Source organism: Poecile atricapillus, chromosome Z (assembly GCF_030490865.1).
Source record: "Poecile atricapillus isolate bPoeAtr1 chromosome Z, bPoeAtr1.hap1, whole genome shotgun sequence".
Lineage (NCBI taxonomy): Eukaryota > Metazoa > Chordata > Aves > Passeriformes > Paridae > Poecile > Poecile atricapillus.
The window spans coordinates 62,753,714-62,779,127 of NC_081289.1; the positions used below are offsets into that span (position 1 = coordinate 62,753,714).

The 25,414-nt window shown below is 38.2% G+C and overlaps 1 protein-coding gene across 1 annotated transcript in view; it reads left to right on the plus strand.

The window, feature by feature from the left end:
* Positions 1-25,414, plus strand: part of LOC131573640 (signal peptide, CUB and EGF-like domain-containing protein 1) — a 199,350-nt gene that overhangs the window by 135,641 nt on the left and 38,295 nt on the right. Inside the window, exon 9 of the mRNA XM_058827792.1 lies at positions 19,061-19,183. Coding sequence (XP_058683775.1) covers positions 19,061-19,183 — 123 coding nt within the window. The remainder of the gene's footprint in view (positions 1-19,060; positions 19,184-25,414) is intronic.

Sequence of the window (25,414 nt, forward strand, 5' to 3'; positions counted from 1 at the left end):
ACTCAATCATCTTAGTTCAAGCCACATAAAAATAAATATTCATTTTTACCAGCAGACTAGCTAAGCCATAGCAGAACAGTAACAGTGATTCCACCGAGTGCTTAAAAAGAAGGCATTTTAATAATGTAACATACACCTAGGCTTGATCATAATGTTTATTATTGAAACTGTGCTATGAAAAAAAAAGAGTAATTCTAAATTTAGACATTTGGCCAGAGAACTAACATGAAATGATATTTATATAATAATCAAGACTGTAATTATTCCAGTGGACAAAATGAAATATTCTACTGATCCACAAACCAAATACCATAGCTCTAAGCTCTTTCACATTTTGCTTTTCCCCTTTTTTAAGAGTAGAAAATATAAGAAACAGAACCTGTATTTTTATGACACTGCTGATTCTTTCTTACTTTCTTAAAATAAGCAGCAGCTGGAAATTAACACAGATGGTTTAATAAAGCAACAAGCCATTTCTTTTTAACCTTTATGGACATTTTAGGAAATAATCCTTATTGTAAAATGGTAAAACATACATTTGAATTTAATTTCATTAATAAAAGTTGTCTTATGTATTGCACTGTGAGATTTCTGGGCTAGATCCTGCTCTCCTGAAGTTGAAGTGATTTTCCATTTAAACCTGTGCACAAAGAATCCTGCACTTAAACTGACCTTGAAGTTTCTTGCACAGCTTTTGCAGGCATCCCTTAGCCAAAAGGGATGGTCTGTAGGATTTGCAACTCCCGAGGGCAGAAGTAAACCTTTTGGTGGAGTGACATTGATGTCCTCTTGGCTCCTCTTGCTGATAGGTAAAGCCTGGAAAAGACAAGACAGGAGAAAGTCAGTGTGCACATATTCCTTCCTCTGAATTCTCTAGAAAAGAAAAGAAGAGAGTGATCAGCACAAGTTTTCTCCTTGGATTTTTTTTCTTCTCTACTCTCCTTGACTTGACTGGCCCCCAGTCTCTCATATATCCAGTTCCCTCTGTCCTCCAGCTGTAATTTTACATCTGTTTGGGGGTTATGTCTTGGATGCCCTTTAAAGCATCTTCAGGGATCATGGAGCTGTCACATGCTGTCTTTCTTGGGCACAGTTTTCAAGTGCTTCAAGTGTCACAGCATGTCCAAGTGACATTTCTCATAGAACATCATTTTAAGGTAGGTTATGTTTCTAAATATAGAATAACAATATGCCATTGTCTGTTAAGGGAAAGTAGAGATGCAGGGCATGTAAGAAAAGCTGAGAAGAACTGGAAGGAGAATTAATATATTAACTGGAAAATGCAATTGTGGATTGAGCAAAATGATTAATATGTTTAGGTTTAATTTAGCAAATAATGTTGACCAAAATAATGTTTTTATTGGAAAGTCTCTGATTTTTTTTTTTAGTCCATTTTGGCATCTTCCTCTCTAAGCCATTTTACATAGTGCAGCTACTACATGAAATTAGGTAAAAGCTTAGATTCAAGAGGACTAAATAAGACTCAAAGAAACATCTGTACTTTGGGTATTACAAAGTGGATGTAGAGTAATTTATTAATGTGTAATTCTAGCTCATTTGTAGGTGATTTCCTCAATAATGAGCTTTTACTATACTAGTAATTTACGGAAATCTGCTGACACATTTCTTCCTTATTTTTTACTAGGGAATTTGTTAATTTTTTTAAAAAAATCATGAAATAAAAATACTATTTTGCCAAATAACAAAAACTTCTAGATTATTCTGTTCAACAATCAGGACTCTAGTCAATTTTAGGCACTGTGTAGGCATGTAAAGGGGGAAAAAGTTTCCTATCCACAATGTCCACAGGTTTTTGTTTCATAGTTGGGAAGTACATCTATTGTTTGTTTAGTGTAGAAAAAAGGCAAGTATAAATACAAAAGGAAAGTTCTTAATAAAGAGTATATGCAGACACGCTTGATTACCAAAAGGTGGCAAAGAAACCCTTTTAAATGTAACTAATTGTTCTGTGCTTTGCTTGCAATATCACAGCTCCCATTCTGTAGTTCTATTCTAGAAGCTGGCATAAATTTAAATCACGAAGTACACAACTGAGTCCTGACTAAAAGTCTGATACTTCTCCTGGCCCTTCTCAGTGTATCAGAGAACTACACCAGGAAGGTGTAGGAGAGCAACTTCAGAGTAATACAAGGAACCTGCCTTCAGTGGTTTTGCAAGAGGTTGACCTCTTCCATAGTGAGAAATCAGAGTTCATTGTACCTCAAAGAATCAAGCTCCTTTTTTAATGCAAAGTACAGTCTGGTTTATATCAAATGTCAGTAAAATTGGGAGGTATAATGTTGTGGAGATAGTTTTAACATGGCATAGGTACAGATACTGGCAGAACATGTAGGAAGACTACTGTCCACTGTCATGGAGGATTGCTTTGCTTTCTGGAAACTGGAAAAACCTTTTTAATCTTTGATTAAAAATCTCAAATTTCTCTGTTACATACATAATTCGCAAAAGTGTTGTCTGTGGTCTAGTTAGAATGATCTTCAGGTGTATTAATGGTGCTTGGATAAAAATTCGTTAACCTTTTGCTGGCTTTTAAAAGTCAGTCTTGAACTCAAGTCTTCCCGCAGTTGGCTTGGCACACAATGGAGAATGCTCCTTTATTCCCTTCAGCTTTCCTGTCAATTTGGCTCTTAATAAGCCAAACCATGGAGGCTTTTGACAGCTGAGAGAAGAGACATTCCAGGCAGAAGGAGTTCCATATTCTCCCTCTAATTAATGCCATTTAATTCCAATTGCCATTGTAACTGGGTGATGCCAGCTTGATGTTCAGTTCATTTGATGCTGTTGATTATTGTGCTACACATGAGGAAACAGCATAGGTTATTTTCTTGAATGCTTACCAAGTTATCTCACAGGATTCAGCCAATTCACAGAAAGGGAGACTGAATATTGAAAGATGTAGAGGCCTGGGATGCTTATTGCTCATTACCTCCTACCCACTTTTTTAATATCCTCTGTCTTGGGCATATCAGGGGTTATGTGGTCCTCAGCTCCCTTTTTTGTTGGTTTCTGTGCCTCCTTCCTGCTGAGTGACCTTTTCATGGATCCAGCTCCATTCTGCCCTCAGTGAGAAAATTCATCAGTTCAGCATTTTAATTATACTAAATACAGCTTGGGTAACTGATCATGCAGGAAGCTCATTTGAAAAAGACTTGTAGGGTTCAAGAGGAGTGAAGTCAGACTAGATTAGATTTAGCACAGATTTCTGAAGATTATTTAAATCCATCTGCCAAACTGGATCAAACAATAAAGAGCTCACCTTCCCGAGGGCAGCTGCAGGAGACAAGCTGAGCCAGGGAGAATTCTTCTCTCAGGACTTAAAGTAGAGAAAGACTGAGAATGATGGCAAAAGATGATACCTGAGAGAGACAAGGACTTTCCTTTGTTGCTTCTCTAAGTGAATTAGAGCAAGAGAAAGGGCAACAAGCTTCTAGCATGGTGTAAAATATATGACCATGTGTATGATATATACGTTCCGTTTCTGCCCTGGGACTTAACAACATAACTGTGCCCCCAGGCAGTGTTGTGCTTGAAAAAAGCAACTTCCCAGCACTCTGCACCTAGACATAGAAGTACTCTGCAGGCTGCAGCCCTTGCTGAGCTCCTAGGGTCAAATGGCACAGCAAATGAAATTTTTAAGCAGGAGAAACTGGATTTCTAAGGGTCATTGAGAAAAAGCAACATCTCAACTATGACTTTTCCACAAACATTCATAAAGTGCTACGTAACTTTGCAATGTTCTGCATATGTTTTTTTTAACAGCAAGATTTGGATTATTTTGTTCAGTTGACTTCCTGTTTTACATCATTTCACCCACATTTCATCATTTGGTTTGCCTCTTATGATCCACCCTTAAGGGGAAGGAACATGACAACACGATTTTGGGATAGTCAGCTGGGCTGTAATGTGAGGGGGATTAGTAGCAATGTGGTATTACATGTTCATAATGTGCCCCCAACTGTGACTAAACGCAACAGGATCTTCCTGTGCAGGACTAGGTCTGTGCCAAGCCCAAGTGGTCTTACAGACGTGTGTTTAGGAGACAGAAAGTTCCCTTCGTATCCACACCTAGAGATGGTGCATTTTCTTGGCTGTGTGACACTCAGTCAGCCCTTCTCAGGCCCTGGGATATGTAACTAGGGCGGTGTTATGCTGGGGTTATGTGCCTGCATGGCAAACATTTCTCCTTCCTGCTGTCTCATTGCCATGGTGACCCAGCAATGAGGTGGGCTCTCCACTTCCTCAAAACAGGCCCCCATCCTTCAGCATTCAGATGTAGCAAAGAAATGTGGCACTGAGGTGCTTAAATACTTGACTGTGCTGCAGTAGGAGTATCAGAAATGCCCGAGTGGTAAATGATCTGCCTAGTAACTCAGCTCTGAAACTTCCTTTATCATTAAGCAATCTAGGGGGAAAAAAATAAAATAAAATAAAATAAAATAAAATAAAATAAAATAAAATAAAATAAAATAAAATAAAATAAAATAAAATAAAATAAAATAAAATAAAATAAAATAAAATAAAATAAAATAAAATAAAAATAAAATAAAATAAAATAAAATAAAATAAAATAAGGAGCATAGAGACTAATGAAAAAATTCAGTCAAAGAACTGCATCAAAGTTTATTTGAAATAAAAGGGAAATTTTGCACTGGCTCTGGTAGTTTGATATAGTAATTACTTTTTTTATCTTGCTTAATTCCAGCCTATCACAGCAGGAAAATGTGCTTTAAATCAGCTTTGAGTAAACAAAAAAAATGAAACCCTGAAAGTGAATTAAATTTGAAAATGGAATTGTTTCCATGAAAAGAAAAGTTTTTTAGAGAATGAGTTTTAATGAAACAAAGTATGTTTTGTTAAATATGAACTGAAAGGTTTCATTAAATTAAATGTTTTAAATTAATGCTTGACATCAGTTTGGTATAAGATTATGACTCAGATGCTGAAGGCTTTCCTCTCTTTTTATTCAGAACACACTAACACTGAGTGAAAAGCTCACAGTGAACAGTTCAGCTGGCCAATTTGGCTTCATTTCCTAGCTGCAAAGTATCTGTGAACAGTTATGATTTCCTCCATACTTCCATTAATTGAAATTACTTAAAATTTGTTTTAGTTTTTTTCTTTAAAATGGATTAAATTGACTAAAGCACTTAGAATTGCATCTTGTTAGTCCAAATCAATTCATATGAAACTGAAAATCTTTCCTCTTTTTTAAAAAAGTACACCAGACAGAGCATAGGTTATTTTTACTGTTTATTATTAGTAAGATAAAGGTGTTAATCTCATACCTCCACAATTAGTTTGCCTGAATTATGATAATACTTTTATTTCACTGGGATTGGTTAGGTAAATTTCACAGTGTTATAGTTTTTTTCATTTGTTGCCTAAATGCAATTCTTTTGCTGTCAGAGTACCTTTGATAAACTCAGGTTTTGTTTGATTAATATCCCTGATCAATTTGACTTTTTTTCCTACATGTTAGTAAAAATTAGACAGTAAAATATAATCCACTGCAAGAAAACTTCTAAAATGTATGCATCAGTCAAATTTACACTAAGGAAGATAAAATTTTCATGGCTGATATGACTACACTTCTCACAACAATAGGGGTCTCTTTAGAGTCAAGACTGCAAGTTTGGAACAGGCCTTCTGAACTAAGATGGATCATGACCTAAGAGAAAAATACAAGGCAGGCCCAAATGATTTCATGTGAATGAACTTTTTTTTTCCTTAGTTGTAAACTGATCTCATTGAAAGTTGTCACCTAAACACAAAGTTTTCCTTTGTTGAATTCATTCACATATATCAGCATTTTAAATGGGAAAAGAATTTAAATTATCTCCTGAAGAATTTAACATTTAGAGGCAAATCTGTCCATAGCTGTCTGACTACTCCTGCTCTGAATCTACACCTTCTTTCTGTGCACCTCCCATGAGCAGTGTGTGCAATATCTGTGGTACTCCACGCAGTGAAAGGAGTATCAGTGGTCTTAGAGCAGGTCCTGGGGCTTACAAAGAGAGCTTTTCCCAGCTCGCCTTTCTCTAGCAACATGAATTTTTTTCTCAACACATGTGAAGAAGTCAGTTTAGCTCCCTCCACATAGGTTTTTGAGGAATGTAAGCATTATTAGCCATTAGCCATAATAATCTGTTACATTTTCCAGTGCTTTCTCAAAAAAAAAAAAAAACAAAGCAAAACAAAAACATGCAAATGTTGTGAAAGAATAAACTCAAATGAAAGAAGTTACTGACACCTCCTCTGCAGTCAGAGTGCTGTGGTACCAGCAGATGTCAGCATAAATGTCAGCTTCAAAACTACAAGCAACAGTGTGTTTTTGAAGAGGACGCCTGGCAAAGCCAGAAAGGACAGAGAACTGCTTTTTTTTATTCCCTTTTCTTCTGATTACATTTTCCTTGATCATTGCACCATGGTCATCTACTTACATGTCTTATATTTGAGAGAATTTAGGTAGTTAGTAGAGTGATTGTACTTTTACACTTGATTCTGGTTCATAATGTCAGTGCTTCATGCCAGAGAAATGCTGTGTATAGCACATAAAATTTTCAAGGCTGAAATAGTGCCTTGGATTCATAGTTTGGTTTGGAAAGGAGCAGATGGGGAATGGTCCCTTAGCCTTACCTTAGTCAAAGGTACAGTGACAAGGAGTGAGGGCAGCTTTTCCTTTTAAGCTGATACGTAGCATCTCTTTGCTTGCTGCACATAAATGAAGGTATCTGGCTGGATCACTCTGGGATATCCCAGAGCCATAGTGTGCATGTTGCTTAGAGTCTGTCAAAAGTACGTAGGGGAAAGACCGGATTACTCTCAGCATACTTTAACTTGCTCTGCTAGAAAAAAAATGCCAAACTTTGCAAATGGAACAAGACTGAGACAGACTCAGTACTTAGACTCTCTATGAAGAAGCTGACCTGAGCACATAAACCACTTTAACCATGATCCTTGGGAGTGGCAAGTAGTACAAATGTTTTAAGGTAATAAGTCAGATACACTTTTGACTTTTTAGGGGAAAATTTCTCAGACATTTCAGAAAACGGAATGCTCATGGGATTTCAAGTCAAGAACCTCAGTAGAAAAGGCACTGAAAATTGCAGTTTCATTTTTAAAACAGAGGTTGTCATCCTCAGGCCTTTGTGTAGACTCCACCTTCTGTGATTCTTCATTTGATCGCCAAGGCCACTGTTGTCCCCACCGTGGATACCCAAGTAGAATCTCCATCCTCTCTCTTATGCATCAGCCCTCAGGGGGCATCAGATTTGATTTTGCACATCACACCTTTTACTTCTCTCAGGAATCCCTCAGTGAACTGTGTTCTACAATAAAGTCAGAAGAATAGGTGAATTTATTTCCCCAAGGGAAAATAAACACATCAGTCTTTGGTAATTCCTGATGGGATTAGAGGTTTTGCATCATATGACTCAGCTACCTCCTATTTATACAAGCTTAAAGAGATGTGCATTGGGAAATAACATGGGACACCCTCTGAACTCATATCTTACTGCAATAACATGCTCCTAAGTACATTGAAAAAGCTTAATCCCAATCAAAAGTGTAATCCCAATCCACTTTACTTGCTTTGACAATATCTCTGAACTGGATTAGCCTTTCCACTTCCCCTCAGAGTCTAACAAGGAATACAAGGGCCTCTCCTTGAGCTCAAAAATAGAAACAAAATATAAGAAAAGGCGGTAAAATAGCGGTGCAAAGAGGCCTGTGTTGTCAATTCAGATGTGGAAGTCAGTGCAGGACAAATTCTCAGTCCCTCTCTGGTTTTTTTCAGTGTTCCTCCCTCTGACAAACATCCTACTCCAGAGGAATCAGAGTGCCTTGATTTTTTCAGTGGCAAGCCAGAGCCAAATGATTTTATCAAATGATTTTGTCAAAGCCAGTCCACAAGCTGTCTGAAGTCAGGTGGTAGAGCTTTAGAAGTTAGCTATTAAAGTATGTGTTGTCTCTAAGCAACCCCGAAGTGTTTACTTAAATGGTTCATTTTGAGCCATTCTTCACCCCCAGATGGCTTTCTCCCTACTTCTCATCAATATAAGCCAAGAATAAACTTCCCAATAATCAAATCAAGATCTAGTTTTCATAATTCATTATAAGCAACTCTACTTCTATCAGATTCTTTACACAGTTCTGCTTTCAAGATACAGCAACGTACCCTTCCAGTGTTTGCCACTAGAAATAAGTGCATGTTCAAAAATAAGCACTATTTGAGTTTGCCTCTCTGAACCTGAAAGCAAAGAGCTATCAGAAAATAGATCAGGTGTAATCACAAGCCACTATAGCCATGTATCAAAACAAAAAATACGTTTGCCATCTCCATGTTGATCATGAGGCAAATATAAATCTTGTGGCTGAGGTCTGTCTTTTATCCTAAAAAGAAGGAAAAAATAAATACAAAAACATCTTATGTCTTTGCATGGACAGAGGGCCATCTTTGCCTTGCATGAGAAGTTGGCACCTAAGTTCATTCATGAGACTGATGTCAAGAATGATAGTAGTGAAAATGTGGGTTCTTCAGTAATTAAATCGGTGCTTTTAGGAGGAACAAAAGCATTAATTTAAAATAATCCTTTTCTATATATGTATGGTACACAGATTAAATGTGCAATTAAGTATTCCATTAAAATAGCCAAACTTTCTTAAAATTACCACCTGACACATCAGTTCTGACCATTATCCAGTACTTCTACACAGTTAAAGGGTTTTGAGACCACATGCCATTTTCAGGAAGCAAGCAGGGGGCCTTCTTGGTAAAAGCAGATTTGTGTGAATCCCAAACTGCTCAACTGATTTACAGAAACCATCAAATTTTTTTGAAAAATGGTGCAGCAGCTAGATCACCTTGTCTCTTCCCCTTCCCAGTACTCCTCTTTTTCTGACAAAACCATATGATTTAAAAATAGAGGCATTTGTGACAAGTGAGTAACCAAAGGCAGCCAGTGGGTGATTTCAAGATGTGAAACAATAGATGTGTCTGCCCAACCAAAATAAAAGCAATAAAAACAACATGAAATGAGATGAAAATTGGGAATTTTATCTTTAAAACAGTGGTCCTGGTCAGGGCTTGAGTACTGGCAGGATTTTCAGAACACACACTTTGGGGAAGCGCCAAGAAGACTCTTATAGTTGGACCCACTAAATACCTCCACAGGGAAGTTTTTGGCATGTGAATCGACCACATGTATGCTGCAGAGATAACAGGTAGACTTGTAGTTGGTGAAAGAAGAAAACAGAACGGGAACTTATTTGCTAGCAGTGATAAATGAAATACTAAAGCCAAAAGGGAATATTAAAATACAGAGGCAGTTTTGGGGTTATTTTTTGTTTGATATGAGTCTAAGCAAGATGCGAAACCATCGGTGTCCAAAATAAACAATCATAAAGATCAGGACTGAAAGAAGGAAAACTGAGTAACCAATGGGAGAGTAATAATCAAGTTCAGCTTATGAGAAGAGATATTTGTTTTAGAAGAGGTGGGTAAGATTTGGTTGAGAGCACAAGTTGCCAGGTAGCTACAAAAGCATTTTCAAAAAGCTACCTAAATGTGAATTAAAGAAAGAATATTTAAGGTCTTTTTGCTGAGGCTGCAGTCATTTTATGCTATTCCATCAATGTTAGCTCAGTCTCAAGACAAAGCACATATAAGATCAATCCAATGTGTGGAAAACAGAGCAGCATCCAGCAGGCAGCTGTAGCATCTCAGTAGAAAGCTCTGTGTCATGTCCAGTGAGAGAACCAGAACCATCTGGGCCAGCAGTGCTGTCCTGGAAACAGCTGTTTCAAGACTTGCTAAGACTGCAAAGTGACTCAAAACTAGGTTTCTAATTTTTCTTCCCCACTTTTTTGGAGCAAACAGGGAGTTGGCTGTTGTTGGTGTCTAATAAGAGAGACGCTAAGAGTATCTGACTAAGGAGAAGGCTCTGAAGAGTTCATGATGAAACCATAAATAATGGAAGAATTTTGGAGAGGGAAAATGCTGCTGGTTATCAGCAGAAAGTGAGTGAATGAGTGGGACTTGAGGGAGGAAAAGATGGAAACTCTTGGTGCTTGGAAACTCAGGTGACAGTGGTCAGAAGCCTAGTGTGGGGATCAGAAAAATGAGCAATTGGACACTCACTGAGGAATACATGTGTGACTTTGATTTAGAGACGTAAGTGATTTAGTCTTTCCAAAAGAGTTGAAGTTTCAGACTACAGTGATGGAAAACCTAATTATAAACCCATTATTTTATTATTAAAGAAAAAAAAATTGAAGAAAATGCAAGTTTTAGATAACAACAAAGTCGAAATTTTTCAGAAAGAAGAAAATGGAATGGAAAAAAAAAAGAGTGGGAAGAGCAGAATCCTTCTAACTACTGCTGCAAGTTTATCTAATCCACAACTTGTGAAACTGTCACTGCCCCTTTCCCTATTTTTAAGGGAATTGTCTTTTAGGTTTTCAGTTGGGCCTTGTTTGTTTTTGGTTTTGGTTTTTTTTGCTTAAAGAGATACAATTCATTTGACTGCCGTAGACTTGTTCACGACAGACAAATATAATACAACAAATTATCTTCCATTAAAAAATTGCTGACTTGGGTCAGCTGCCATGTAACTCATTCCATTTCATTCCCTCCCAAGGGTTCCATCTATCCCCACAAAATAAATTCATGTGTACTAAATTAGGGTTTTTTTCACAACTAGGAAATATCCCTGTTCCCTAGAAACTTGCAGTTGTTATTTGTCTTCATGAACCTCCCCTTTGAAAATGCCAAATCCTTTAAATTAATGCTTCAGAGGGTCATATTTTGCATTTCAGTTGTTGAAAAGACCTTGCATTTATTCAACAGTATAAAGCCCCCTGAGGATCAACGACCACAGTATATTATGGAAAAGTGTGCTGTGCTGTTACTTGGGAGTTGACTACTCACGTAATCATAACTGCCAACCTTCAAAACTTACAGCATTTTTTTCATTCTTTTATCATTGCCTTTTTCATCATAAAATACAGTTGTTTTTTGGGGTTTTTTGGGGTTTGTTTGTTTGTTTCTTTGTTTGTTTGTTTTGGGTTTTTTTGCTATGACTAGATCCTGCTCTCGGTGGTGGGTCTGTCTTCCCTGGTACAGAGTAGATCCCTGGCTGGTTGAAGTAGTGTCTTCAAAAACTTACGGAGGGTAATTTTTGGTCAGCATCCAAATTTCCTTGATTCATTAAAAGGTATTTAAATTATCAGAGGCTAATTGTTTCCCTTTCAAGAGCAGCTTCATCCCAGAAAACTAGTACAATTTCACTGGGATTTTAGAGAGAACATCAATACCTTTAACTGCCCTTAATACCAATTTTATCTAATTAAACAAACATTTTTCTAGAAACAAACTGAGATTCTTGAAATTAAGCACAGAACTTTCCTGAGCAGTTAATAATTCCAAGGGGGTAAATTAAAACAACCATGAGTAAATGTAAATTGAGTTCATGTACTAAATCTAGGGATTCTTGTATCTTGGTCCAGTAGTACAGTTAACTCACCCCTTTGCTCTTCATTCAGACTATACAGGAAAATTGAATACACTAAGAGCCAGGCCTTGTTTTTTAGTGACACCTAGCACAGAGAAAATTCCTAGGGATGTCAGCCCCACAGTTCTGTCTAATTTGCTCCTTAAGAAACACCGAATTAACTCTTTTATTCTTGTTATTAACCTGCAGAAACCCATTTAGTTCTTCTGCCTCAGCTCCTGCTGCATAAACATTACAAATAGACTTATTCTGGTGGTAGCGACTGTGTGAATAATTACACTGCACATGGAATTATTCTGGTGGTAGTGGCTGTGTGAATAATTAAGGTAGGTAAGCAGTCAGCCCAGTGTATTTGAACAGTTTTCTCCCGCTGTTTTACCCACAGACTTCATATCTGCCTGTACTCACTCACACAGCCACAGGTACAGCCTAGTTTCCTAGAATTTGATGTCCTGTACTTTCCACATGCTCTGTAAAAAAAGAGAAACATTCTTTAGTGTCCCCAAGTACACATACGAGACTGAACAGCACGCTCATTTCTCCCTCTCCAGTGTTTTAGAAAAAGCATTTTGATTGACAAAAAGCATTTTGATTGATAAAATGTTCCAGGAGGAAAACTAGTTTTATTTCCCGGGATTCCTGTGAGGTTTATCTTTGCTTCTGGTGAGGGGTGGTGGTGGGGAGGGATAGTTTTAGCATTTAGCTCAGCCTAAACATCAAAAAGACTATCAGTCTGTATCTTTATGTCTGCAGTCCCCTTAACATTCTGGTGTCACAGCCTCAGACAGCTTGCACTGTTTGGGTTCGTAGCATCGCACTAACACGTTTTTAAGGTTAGAAAAGAATTCAGTGTTCAGCAAAAATTTTAAATGAAAATCCTCTCTTTTCATATTAGATTTAGTAAATCCCTTCCCTTTTACAGATGGGAAATCTGGGCCTAACCTATTATGACAGCATTTCAGAGTTTTTCACCTGCAAAGGTTTTTGTGTTTTATAAATCTAATTAACTATAATAAGATAATAATAGGACATAATGTTTGTTTTACAAGGTGATTGATCTCTTGGCAGCCTAGCAGACTCTTTTATTGATTGGTTGGTGGATAATGTCAGAGTGGATATGTCCGGGAGGAGAATAGCTGACACCTAAATCCATATGTGACAGATTACCATCTGTGTTGGAAGACAGGTTTCTTCGTGAAATTGCGAAGATAACAGGTGAAAATTGAGAAAGTGACATGAGGGAAATGTGTTGAAACCTGCCTCAACCTTTCCATGCTCTAAGAGCATTTACACAAAGCTCTCTCTTTTGTGGGCAGCCTGTTTTCAGGATGAGGGAGATTAAATTTTAATTACATTCATTCCTGTCTAGATTTAATCCTGTTAATTAGGAAAATGCCTTGTCCCACAACCTGGCTATAAAGCTAATTAAACAGAGAATCTTCATTTGCTACTTAGTGGAACTTCAGTTCAGTAATGACTATCATTCTTTACAGTTAATTAGCAGTGTGGGAGGGAAAGTGAGGATATTGTTGAAGCATAGAACTCAAATTAGGGGTGCTATAATATGTGCTTTATTTCATTTTGCAGCTATCTGATGCAGGCAAGTTGCACACTATCCTACCTGCCTCATAATAACAATAATCTTCATTATTATCAAATGAAGATAATAAGATGCTGGCCTTTGAAATCCTCAGTTAGAAGGTACTGCATAAGTAGAATTATTCCTCCCTGAAATATGCAAGAGGCAATGAACTGTGAAGTTTCAGGTGGAGTGGTGGAACAGCAATTGTGCCTCTTAAAGTTAACACGGCCCTAACTGTCCTGCAGAAGCACTGCCAGCATGGAACCTGCTGCTGGATCAAACCATTCTGAAGCCCAGACCAGAAATTTAAAACAACTGTGATTTGACTTAAAAATTTTGACAGCAAATGACTTGGATTCATAACACCTTATTCCATAATAGTGCATTTTAAAGTATTGATCCTGAAAATACCAAGTGATAATTACCAATCCCCAATTTTACAAATGAAGTAAAGCAGGAAAGTGTTACGCCTTTCCTAAATGTTGGATAAATCCATTGTAAAACTGGAACTACAGCTACTGAAACTTACAGCTCCCTGGAAACAAACCACACAACAGCTGGCTTGATACTTCTGGATGGAACAGCAGAGCCTGTGTTCTGCTTTGATTTAGATTTTCTAATAGTGGCACTGATGCAGTGAATCTGGGGATAGGAAATTATCTTTCAACCTTACTGAGATATTCCTGGTATGCATTATTTAAGATGCTATGCAATGCTACATTTAGTACCAGGCAAGTGGAGCCTGGTAGCTTCTGATTGTGTTAATCCTGAGTTTACAAGTTTTGTTGAGAAGTGTCAGGCAAATATCAAAATAATTACGTGTGAGCATTGGTGGGTCTGTAATATTTGAAACATAGAACAGCGTGCAGTACAAGGTGTTATGTGCAAGCCTGTGCTGATTGGCACCCCAGGGTAACCTGCTGAGTTGTACACTGAGCTTGGATTCAAGTGTGGATGAGTTAGTTATTTTTTCTATTCCTCTCTTTCCCCACCTCCAGCATGGAGTTAAAAAGTTTTGTCGCTGCTTTATAAAGTACTTTTTGGTCTGTGCACATCAGGGAACTAATACCTGTGTCAACAAGGCAACACTAGTTCAAATTTTTAGGAGACGGTGGTGATTTGTAAAACCATGAGAAAGAGCAAGGGAAGAAAAGCAGGGGAAAATTAGGAAATCAGGGAATAAAAAGAACTAGCAAACAGCCATCCTTTCAGAAAATATGATTATATTGATGTCCACTGTATACTGGTAAAAGCATTACTAATTTCAACACCCTGGCTTTCATTATTAAAAACAAGAATGTTATGAAGTTTCAGAAATTATTTTAGGTTGATCTGGGAGTATATTATTTTCCTGGAGCTAGGTAGCATTTTAAATCTGCAAAGGATTAGACAGACACAATCAGTTCAAATATTTGTCCAGCCATTGAAAGGAGGATACTCACTTCCGCCTGTGATGAGGCTTTGGAAATCTCCATCTCCATCATTGTTCAACACCTAAGTGCAGATTGCATGTTTATTACCCTTTCAGTTGCCTTTAAGTAGCTTATGTGAAACGTTAAGTTCTAAGGTACCTAAAATCCATACTTTTTAATTTGTTCCCTGGCTTGTATGCAGCAAGGCAAATCTCTGTGGGTTTATATGTGCACAGACAAGTGCATACATGGACCCTGATCAGAGCCAGCTCCATCCAAACATGAATTGCACTGAGCAGAGCTTAAAAAAGCTGCAAGTGGAACAGGAGCATGCATTCCCATCAATCTTCACAAGATCATGAAAAGAAAAATAACAATCTGCCTGCTTAGCCGAGTAAAACTGTAGCTATGCAACTTAGCACAAAACTGAGTTTCTATACTTTTATTTAAAACTGAAAAATTTATTTAAAGATGATTCCACTGCCTCCCTCACATTTTGAGATCCTTGGAAAAAATAGGATAATCTATTATTATACAGTATCATAATTGTGATATGATATGATATGATATGATATTATATGATATGATATGATATGAGATATTACATTAGATTTACAAACCCAGGGTTTGTTTCTGGGTTCACATGGATGCACAGCTTTTTGTGGTGGTCTTACTGAGCTCCATCTCCAGAAAAATATTTCCAATTGGGGTTTTTTCCTTCAAATATTACAACTTTAAAGAAGGTGTTAGCTTCCTTGTTGCAAATCTTATCTTTGCTTTTGTTTGTATTTAATTGCTTGGGAATTGAATGAACCATTTTCAGAGCTAACAGGAGGCTTGAGTGCTGAGTTGCTTGTTACACCATACCTTCACCTGACAGTTTTGACCATAATTTTCAATGCTCTGTGGTTTCTCACAGGTCTGTATTTTCATATCTGCATTTTGGTATTTTGTAGCAGATCATCAGCTGTATGAGCAAGGGATCATTTGACAATATTGACTTACTGCACTGGGAGAAATCCCTTGGGATTTTATTCCCAATACACTGAAAGCCCATCCAACCTCCCAGTCTGAAATGACTCATACAGTATCATCAGGGCATTTTACGTACAACCCCTGTGGAGGAAATACAGTTCTTTACATCCTTTTGCATTTCTGAGGATAAAGGGAAGCAGAGCCTGTGGAATGTTGGAGCTATTTTTCTGCAACCTGCCTTTTAAGGAGCCATTTGAGAACTGTTTGAAGACAGCAGGTTTATGACTGCTCCTCAGACAGTCCCAATAATTGTAGGGAAATACTTGACTAAATAATGTCAAAGCTGGTAGAGACATCACAATGGGTTTCCACTGTGTATTTTTGCCCTACATGAGAGGCAGACATGCTTACCTCTGTGAAGTTCAAAGAGGCACTTCAGTGCTCAACCCGAAGTTGGATACCAGTGAATTTAAAGATAAATGGGTCCTTAACCTTTTTACACAGTGGAATAATTTATTTTCACATGGCTCATAACACAAATTATTTATAGCCAAGGAAAGAAAAATAGCGGGGATACAGACTTTTTGCAATTTCTCTGAACCAGTTAGACATACATACAGTTGGATACTGCTCTCTTCCAAGTGAAATGCAGCAATATGCTGCTCTCCACAAAGTGAAATAATTTTTACATGCCTTGTCAGTCTCACTATGGCCATGAAAAGAAATACAGTGAAAGCAGAGACATTGGCACTGTTTATGTTATTTAGAATGTTTTCGCAGCTAACAGTTTTGACCTCTATTCTGTCTTCGTGGTCCCTGTTTCAAAAGGTCATGTCATGTTTTCCAGTTAGAAGAAATGAATAAATACTTTCTTTTCCTATGGACTCTCACAGGTTTAACCCAGATCCTGGTTCAGAATTATTCTAAAGAATTGCTGGTGTAAAGCTAATATCCTGCGTTGTCAGTGGAATTACAGTTATTAACAGCCTAAAATCTATAGTCTGATGCCAGCAGGTTTTCATTTCTGACCCTTATGGTCATGAGAGACACAGAAAAGAGATTGGAATTTGGAATTTAACATGTGAAATCTAGGGGCCATCATTTAAAACATCAATTGTAACTCCAGAATGATGTTTGACAGGCTGCAAGTAATTTCCACTTCAAGCAGTCTCAGGCAGCAGAGTAGCCCAAAGGTCATGTTGTTCTTATCACGGGTAAAATATACTTTCTTCATGATGGATGACTGTTCTGTGTGTTTACGATGCACAATGTGTTAGTAATTTTAATTCAGAATTCCATTTGTCCCACAGTTTTGTCAGGGCAAGCTAAACTGTAGTTAGGTCCCACAGTTTTGTCAGGGCAAGCTAAACTGTAGTTAGTGCTGTGCAAAAGGATGGGACCTTTCATGGCAATCCATCCTAACATCCACACCACAGTCCCACTTGCACATTAGGGAGCTGGGAGGAGTCACTTCTACAAAAGGAAATGCCAGGCTGCAGGAATTGGGCCAAAAATTCTTGCCTTTTCACTGCCAGTCTTGACCTATGCAGATGATCACAGCTGAAACCAAAAGGGTTGCTGCCTCCAGTCCCATGGTGTTACATAGAGTGACCTTCAGGGTGTTCTTCACCAGATCTGTCAGGTTGGGAGCTCACAGTTATCTGCTGTTGGCCAGCCAAATGCCAGAACTGGAGTACCACAGACAACAAACAAATACCTGATTTTGGGGCACTTTGAGAACTTTGTTACCCGAGACACAAAGATTTGAGCTAACTTCGCACAAAGCACTCAGGACGTTCCACAGCTGCTGCCTACAATTTACCCTTATTTTAATTGGATTGAATGCAAAAGCCACTCCTCTGCAGAACCAGACACAAAAGTAAGCAGCAGGAATAGTTCAGAGGGTCTGAGAACAAATTTCCCATCTCCTTGCCATAAGTGCAACTCATAAGAAAACCTTTATAACAATATACATTGTTCTTGCTTATTTGAGCCCTGACATATTTCTGTCAGTATGTGTGCAACAAAGTGCTCTTTAGGAATGATGGCTGAATTTGCCTCTCAGCTGTTGAAATTTTTAGATTTACCACCTCACTCCTCTTGCTGCTGTTTATGTTTTACATGAAGAAATATAAGTTCCATGCCACTTTCCCGTGTTGTAATCATATTTTTGCAAAAATTAATGAATTACTTTCATTAAGAATCCTCCTAAATTCAAGTAATTTTTAAAGCATGCCCTCCATTCACCATTATCTTGCAGGTTTTGATAAATTTCCATCTTCATATATTAGACCTTTTGGCATCTAGAGATTTGCATTTTGCAAGATTTGCTCTTTAAATGGGCAGCTGTTACCTCAGTTTCAAAGATCTTATAGCAAGAAGATTTTCAAAAGGAAACATCACTCTCCATTCAGTTCCGTGAAAGATCTTGTTTTCAATTCCAGACATGTCAGCCGAGGCTCAATGTCACATTACTTTTTCACTGTACGCATTCATGAAAAGAGCTGATTTGGCACTGTTCTTCTGAAAAATAATAAAAGTACTTTTTGTTTTTCCTTTTTCAAATAAACATAGATCCATGATTTTATAACTGGGGGAGGATGAAAAGATACCCTGTATTTCAAATGTGGTTTTGTGGCCTGTTAAATACTTATTTCACAACCTTTTATGATTGGAAAAGGAATTGGTCATTCCAGCTCTTCAACACCTTTAGGAGAAGTTAGAATGAGCAGGAAGCAGAACCATTAGTATGAAATTTAGAACAGGATTCCTACCAAGTTCATCAGTCCACTCTGTAATCAATATTTGAAGAGCCATTGATCCTGTTCTTCATACATACATATATACATATATATACACACATATATTTATATGGCTTTCAAATAAAGGCAATGGGTGCTCTGTCTTCAGAATAACTGAAGAAACAACATTTCACATGCACTGACAGTTCCTTTTCTGCTACACCAAGTAATAAAGTTTGATACAAGATAATGGGTGACACTGTCACTGTCATTGACTGACAGTGTCACTGAATAATGAGCGAAATAGCATATAATGCTCATTCTGAAAAAACATATCCTTGCATTTGTTTATGTAAGGATGATAGAAGTACTTCTTCAGAACTCAAGTATCTTTTACTTCGTGTTTGGTATTACTTCAATTTTTTGTGTTTTCTTATGTTTTGATAGTTTCTGTACAAGGTAAAATGATTCACATCCTTCACAGGTTGAAGTCTGCTGTCAGGCAGAGCACTCCATCCACAGAGAAGCTTTCCTGAATGTTCCCTAACACCAAAGTACCTCACCTTGGGTCATCTGTTGGTTCCAGTTCTGAGAGAAACACCTCTATCTCCTGAACAGCTCAGCCCATAGCTCTCCTTGTAAGCCTTGTGAGATAGGTCTGGGAAGGGACACATCTGACCAGCCTGGTTCCTGACAGGGATAGCAGCCTCCTTGGGGATCTGAGTATATTCCTCTGTTCCTGCCCTGAATGACTGAACTGCTGTCACAGACTAAAGTTTTGCTGTCATGAACTAAATCTTTGCTGTTCATTCTTTGCAGATATTGATGAGTGTTTGGTAAACAATGGTGGTTGTGACCATTTCTGCCGAAACACCGTTGGCAGCTTTGAGTGCAGCTGCCAGAAAGGCTATAAACTGCTCACAGATGAAAGGACCTGCCAAGGTAATACCTCATTAACCTCATTCTTCATATAATGAGAATGTTCTTCATATAATGAGAATGTGGATTTTTGTTGTTGTTTTTATACTTAAGGCATTTGTACTGCAGGTTTTAATTGTACTTTCATAGGAAGTAAGGTTAGAAAACACCTGTGAGCTTTCTGTTTTCTGAGGTGGGATTAGAAGATTATTGGAAATGTCTTGTTTCAATGTTTTTAGTAGTAAGAATGCCAGTGTCCCGTGAAGTGTAAAAATCCAAGTGGCGTAGTGAAATAGCCTCAGGCAAAGACTCTTATGTTCAAATCCCCTCATTTGCTATGATCTGAATGGGACAGAGGCTTGTCTTATTCAGACCAGAGCCATTTAGAGGAACTGACTGTAATACAGCATTTGTAAGATTTGAACTAAAAAAAGGGTTTAATTTGTGAGCTCACCTTTGCTTGAGAGAAACTGTTTATGAAGGGATGATGGTGGCATTTTGTGGGAATTCAAATGAAGTGTGTTTTTTACCATTTGCTGTGCTTGTTACCTAAGTCATCTGATTTTATGTATTCTATGACTAATTAAGTGCATAGCCATTTCCAAGTACTGACCATGTACCTTTGGAGAAATGACATTTAAACTCTGTTGCTTTACTTTTCAAAAAACTCATAGAAAAGGTTAGAAAGATGAGCATGCATCAATAGAGAAAGAAAGGGAAGGATGATGTATTCAATTAAAATTTTGTGCAGAAAATGCCATTTTATTAATATGTGATTATTTGCATGGGTTTTGAATGAGTAAAGGTTATGAAGTCCAAAACAGCATTAGTATTTTAAATCTTTTTTGATTATCCACAAAAGAGAAACCATGATCTGAAGATACACGTCATTCCGAATTTTTCCGTTGCTTCTCATTGGTACTTCCATCCATCATTTGAGAAGCCACCTCCACCCTGACTGTGTAATTAGGCACAAAGGAGTTAGTGAAAGGTTGGTTTCAAGCAGGACAGGATGGAAAGAGTTGAGATTAGCATAGCTTTTGCCACATGATTCAGCAGAAATAACACTGCAGGACAATGTCAGACATGGGGAAGGTGCCAGGTTTTGATTTGCCTGCTAAAAACAGGGACAGAATATTAAAAAGGATATTAAAAAGAAACATTCCCTTCAGGATGTATTTAGAGATGATTAGAAAGAACCTTGTTCATTAATTTCATGTATGATGGCATGCTTTCACTGTGCTATCGGTCAGAGGTTTCACCATTGAACTGATTGTTTTTACAACAGGGAAAAACTCAAGAAAAGTTAGGCAAGAGCTGGTGCAGAATTTATTTGTTCATAATCCAGAGGATTAATAGTAGGCTGTAACAACTCCCTGTAAATAATCAGGTTTTTGTGATGATAGTGAGAATCAAGAGGCAGCTCTGTAAATGCTGTTCAATTGAGTTTTGTTTCTTCATGTGCCAGAGCTCCAGAATGAGAGGGTTGCCGGTAACAATACACACCATGCAAAGACTAAAGCAGGAGCTGATCTTCTCCCCCGCATGTGATCAGTCGTGGAAGTATAACCATGACCTGGTCATCCTGTTTTTCCCATTGTCAGTGAGGAAGGGCAATCAACTCTGTCTTGCCTCTATGTGACACATAGATTGATAAACGGTAGCTTATCTGTTGCTGTAAAAGATAGATTAGTGCAAACCCAAAGAGTTTTTGAGCTGGACAAGTTCCTCCATCCCAGAAACTCTAGTTCTTCATACCATGAAATGGGGAGGACAGAGTCATTTCCTGTTTCAAGTCTGAGGTATTTGGGCCCCAGCAAACATGATGTGATGCCTGCTTTGAGGAGGGATCACTGTGATAATTTAGTTCCTGACTGGTGCTTAAGGTGATAATTGGTGACTCATGCAAGTCAGTATTAGCCTGCTAATAAGGAGAGAAAGAAAGTGAACAAGAGCAAGAAATCACTGATGTATGAATCACCTGCACTTTGCTTCTTCTGCTGTGAGAAAATATAGTCAGGGAAGTGGTTGTAATTATTAATGTCAGATCCATCAGGAAAATGTGGTTTGGGGTTAGTGACTCTTCTGGGATATAAATCATCCACATTTCGTTTTTTGTAAGAGCTGGTTGACACTGACCATAAAGCATTAATGAGAGATTCAGGGAAATTTATTTTAGACATATTAGCCTTTCCAGTGAGTAAAACAGAACAATCTAATTTCTGTTTATAAAAGATGCAGTTGTTTATGTTGCATCTATTGTTTTGATTCATAATAGAGTTTCCATGATTTATGATCTTTCTGTCAATATTGCCTTTCCCTTCTTGTTTTCATTTTTTAAAGTAAAGATTTCTTTCAGTTACTAATCAACATGTTTACAAAATACCCATTTAGGACCTTAGAAGTCTGCATTGTTTGGGACTGGGTCCTATTTAGATCAGGTGGCCTCCCCAGTATATAGAGCATTCATCTCCAAACACCTTCATCATTAATATCAGCACAAGGAAATTCTGAATATTTCAATATAAAATGTTCCTTCATCTTCCCAGTGGAATTCTGAAGCTGTCCCACCTCACCTAATTTCCTTCATGTCCTTTTATTGTAGACCTCAGAGCTGACTTTGAGATTACAGGGAAATTGTATCAGTCGCAGACTTTGTTCCGGTTGTTTGCAGAGCTCCCACCCTGGTCGTACCAAGTGCCTTCCCCACATTCATACTCTCTGTGAAGAGGAGAGTATTTCTCTTTCAGTTTTTAGGCAGGAAGGGTGAAGCCAAATATAGCAGCTTGCCTAAGATCACACATGCAAATGCCTGAGCTGCCTAGAGAATAAATAGATTAAAATAGATTTTTGTAAATCTGCCCCTGCTCATTTGCCCATAACAAGGTATTCTTTTTCTCTTGCATTTGTGTTCATATCCTGATACAAGAACTCCTTGATTTATTCAAGAAGTCTGAAGCTTGGTGCTTTCTTGGTGCCACGCTGCATGTTGAGTGCCTGTATAAGCAGCACTTGCCTTTGGAAAGGGCCTTAAAATATTCTGCATTTGTCTCTTTACAGCTAAACCATTTTTAGCCCTGGCTGCAAATAAAACCATTGTCAATCACAGATTACTTCTGCTAGGGAGTGGTTCTCAAGCTGTGGCTCCTTGCTAGGCCAGGAGAATGTGGGGGGTTCCCTTCCTTTCCCCTCCCCTGCATTCCAGCCACTTAAAAGGAAACTTACTTGTAATCTAGAAGGTGAAGAATCCATACTGCCCTGCCAGTAATATTGTGGAGGCTGATACTGTTTTTCCAGAGTCTATTTTCGCTCAAACTTAGAAATAGATTTCCCCCCTTTGACAGGGAAATCACTGTATGACAATACCAAACCCATTTATTGTGTATTACTTCAATTGATCCCTGAAGTCTAAGGTATTGTAAATACTTCGGTGCAGGAAGAAACAGTTGGATCTATTTGTACAAACCTAGCAAAAGAGGTCTGCATCTCCTTTGAACATGTAATAAAAATAACATAGCTATATTTATAGCAAAGAGAGCTTGTGTTTGTAACCTTTTTGGTAATTAATAGAAGGACAACAATACCAATCAGTTCTAGAATGACATCAGCAACAAGCAAGCAGGCAAGACTTGCTGCAGTGAAATAAAGCTGCAATGAATGTGTGTAAGCTCAAACATAATTACCTTAATCCTCAGCCAGTAGGAGTTTTAGAGCCAGTTAACTTAATTGCTTATTCAGTTTCTGTTTGTTGTGCAGTGATCTCAAAAAAACATCAACAATAAGCAGTCTCTCTGCTCCACTCAAGTTCAAGCTTCATTAAGCACCCAGAAAAATGTGTGAAATTCTATCGTAAATAATTTTCTGTTTCTGCTCTAGGCATTGCTTTTTGCAAAGCCAGACAGTGAGAGACAGCGCACACATTTGTTACAAATCTCTCCAGGGAGCGGTAGAGATAGAAAAATGCCTTACCTTGAGGGAAAAAAAAGTGCTTTTAGTGGGAACATCCAGTGATCAACATGTAATATTTTGTGCTAAATCTACACTCACCTTCTGCCCCTCACCATCTCAGTTCAAAACAGAGACAAACCCTCCTACGCTGAGGAATTTAAATTTTTGCAGGGGGCAAAAGCTCAAGGCATTTGCATCATTCTGGTCCACTTACAGTCTCCAGAGTAGGCTTTAAGGGGATTTGATGATATCACAGACATGATAAAGTCTGCTCAAGTTGCCTTCTCACCAACCATTTGAATTGATACAGCCACTGTAATAAAAGGAGAAGTCTGTCCACCAGGGAACATTACCTCCAGGGCATGTGGAATACCTGAATGGGCCATCTGGCTTTTTTGGGCCTCCTTTACAGCCATAGATGACAGCAGTTTTTATTTGCTTTGAGTTATTGCTGGTTTGACTGTTGGTTATTCTTTACTACCCTCCTACCAAATTTTAAACAAATGTGACTGACCCTTTTGTAGCCAGGCACTGGAACACAAGGTCTCACAGTCTGCTGTTGATATTGCTGGTGTCTGTCCAAAGGAGATTCAGTGATGCATGTTTCTACAATAGGAAATCCCAAACAGAATTTGTCCCATTGCTTCAGAAGTTCTGAATAATTGAATTTTCCCTCTGGTGATATTCTATGGGCACTTTTTGCTATATTTGGATAGCTACAAAGCTCTCCAGTAGAAGTCCAAGTACAGCTGATTTGAGGTCACTACAAGACCATCAGCATTTATACCATCATATCTGATATTTGTCCGTTTGTTTTATTTAAAACAAATGTGCTTCCTATGCCCCCCTTTCTCTCTCCTCAGCCTCACTTCCAGACAAGTGTTCCTCAACACTTGATGCTCATGGAGGGGAGCAACTGGAAGTAATGGCCTACAGCAGTGATGCTATGAGCAGATAATAAAGCAATTTCCTTAGTAACTCTAGCACCATTTTGCAGTGCTGTCCTGCAATACACCTCAAACTTAGTCCAGCTCTGGATTTTCTGTTTCCTGTTTCTTTCGTTTGATTTTTGTTTTATATCTCTACGTATCTGTTAGTAGAGGGATGGGCTTTACATAGGGCTTCCAATGCCTAGTGTCAGGAGAAGCCTTCTTTCATCCCAGAATGAGAGAAAGAAAAATAGCACCTTGAAAAACACAGTAGCTGTCTGTGATCCAAGAATCCTGCAGGCCTGGTCTTGAAACATTGCCCAATTAACTGGGTAGGTAATCACTTCTCATAAGCCCATCTTCTAGCTTATTGTACAAAATAGGCACTATTTGCCTTCCCAGAGTAAGATTTGGATCTCCCAGCATGGTATCTCTGTTTTGAAAATGGGTATGAAATGAGGGATTATTCATACATGGAAGGAGAGCTAGAAGGTGTTTGTGGGAATTATTTTTGGCCTAAAAAAGCCCCTAAAGACTAGCTACGAAGATCTCATTGTATTCTTCTGTATGGAACCATCGATGATAAATGTGGAATTACAGGACCAGTTTAATCCCAAATAAATCAGTGCATCTACACCAGCAGCACTGAATCTCCAGCCATCTTTGACACAGAGTAACTCAATTAGAAAATAAAAAATAGCCAAAGAGGTTTGCACCCTTGGGTTACATGACAGTGACCTGTTACTCACATTTGATCCTGTAACCCAACAAAACAACGCACCTTGTCCCAAACACATAACCTGATGAAGGTACCAGGATTAGCATGCATACCTTGCATTGATTTATGCAGGACACAATCACTCATCTAAGATAACAAAACACAGAAGTCAAGACTGGAGCATCTGGCCCCTCAGATTCAGTTTATCAACATGGTTTGGCCAACTTTCCAGTGAAAAGGGGCAGAAAGTTTCGTTGTTGGTCTACCCCCTCTCTTTCCTTTTCTTACCCCATTACACACATAGAAAAGCAAATGCACTTATATACCTATCCCCATCAGATAGATGTGCCCTAACATATAAAATACATTGGCTTGTTACAGGCTGATTTCCATCCAGCCCAGCTGAGTCTGACCCAAGTGTGTTTTAATTGTGGGAACTCTTCATATACAGACAGTAGTGCTGGTTCTGCTGCCACCAGGGCAGTGTAGCTCAAGAACCAGGAATTAATGCTCTGGAGGAGATAGTGGGAGTTGTTTGTGGAAATCAGATTAGCTCAGAGAAAGAAAACTCAGGATGATTTCCCTGTCACTGATGACGTTCACTCCCTATGTAGATTTTCTCTATGGCATTCTGCACAACAGAGACTTACAAAAATATCT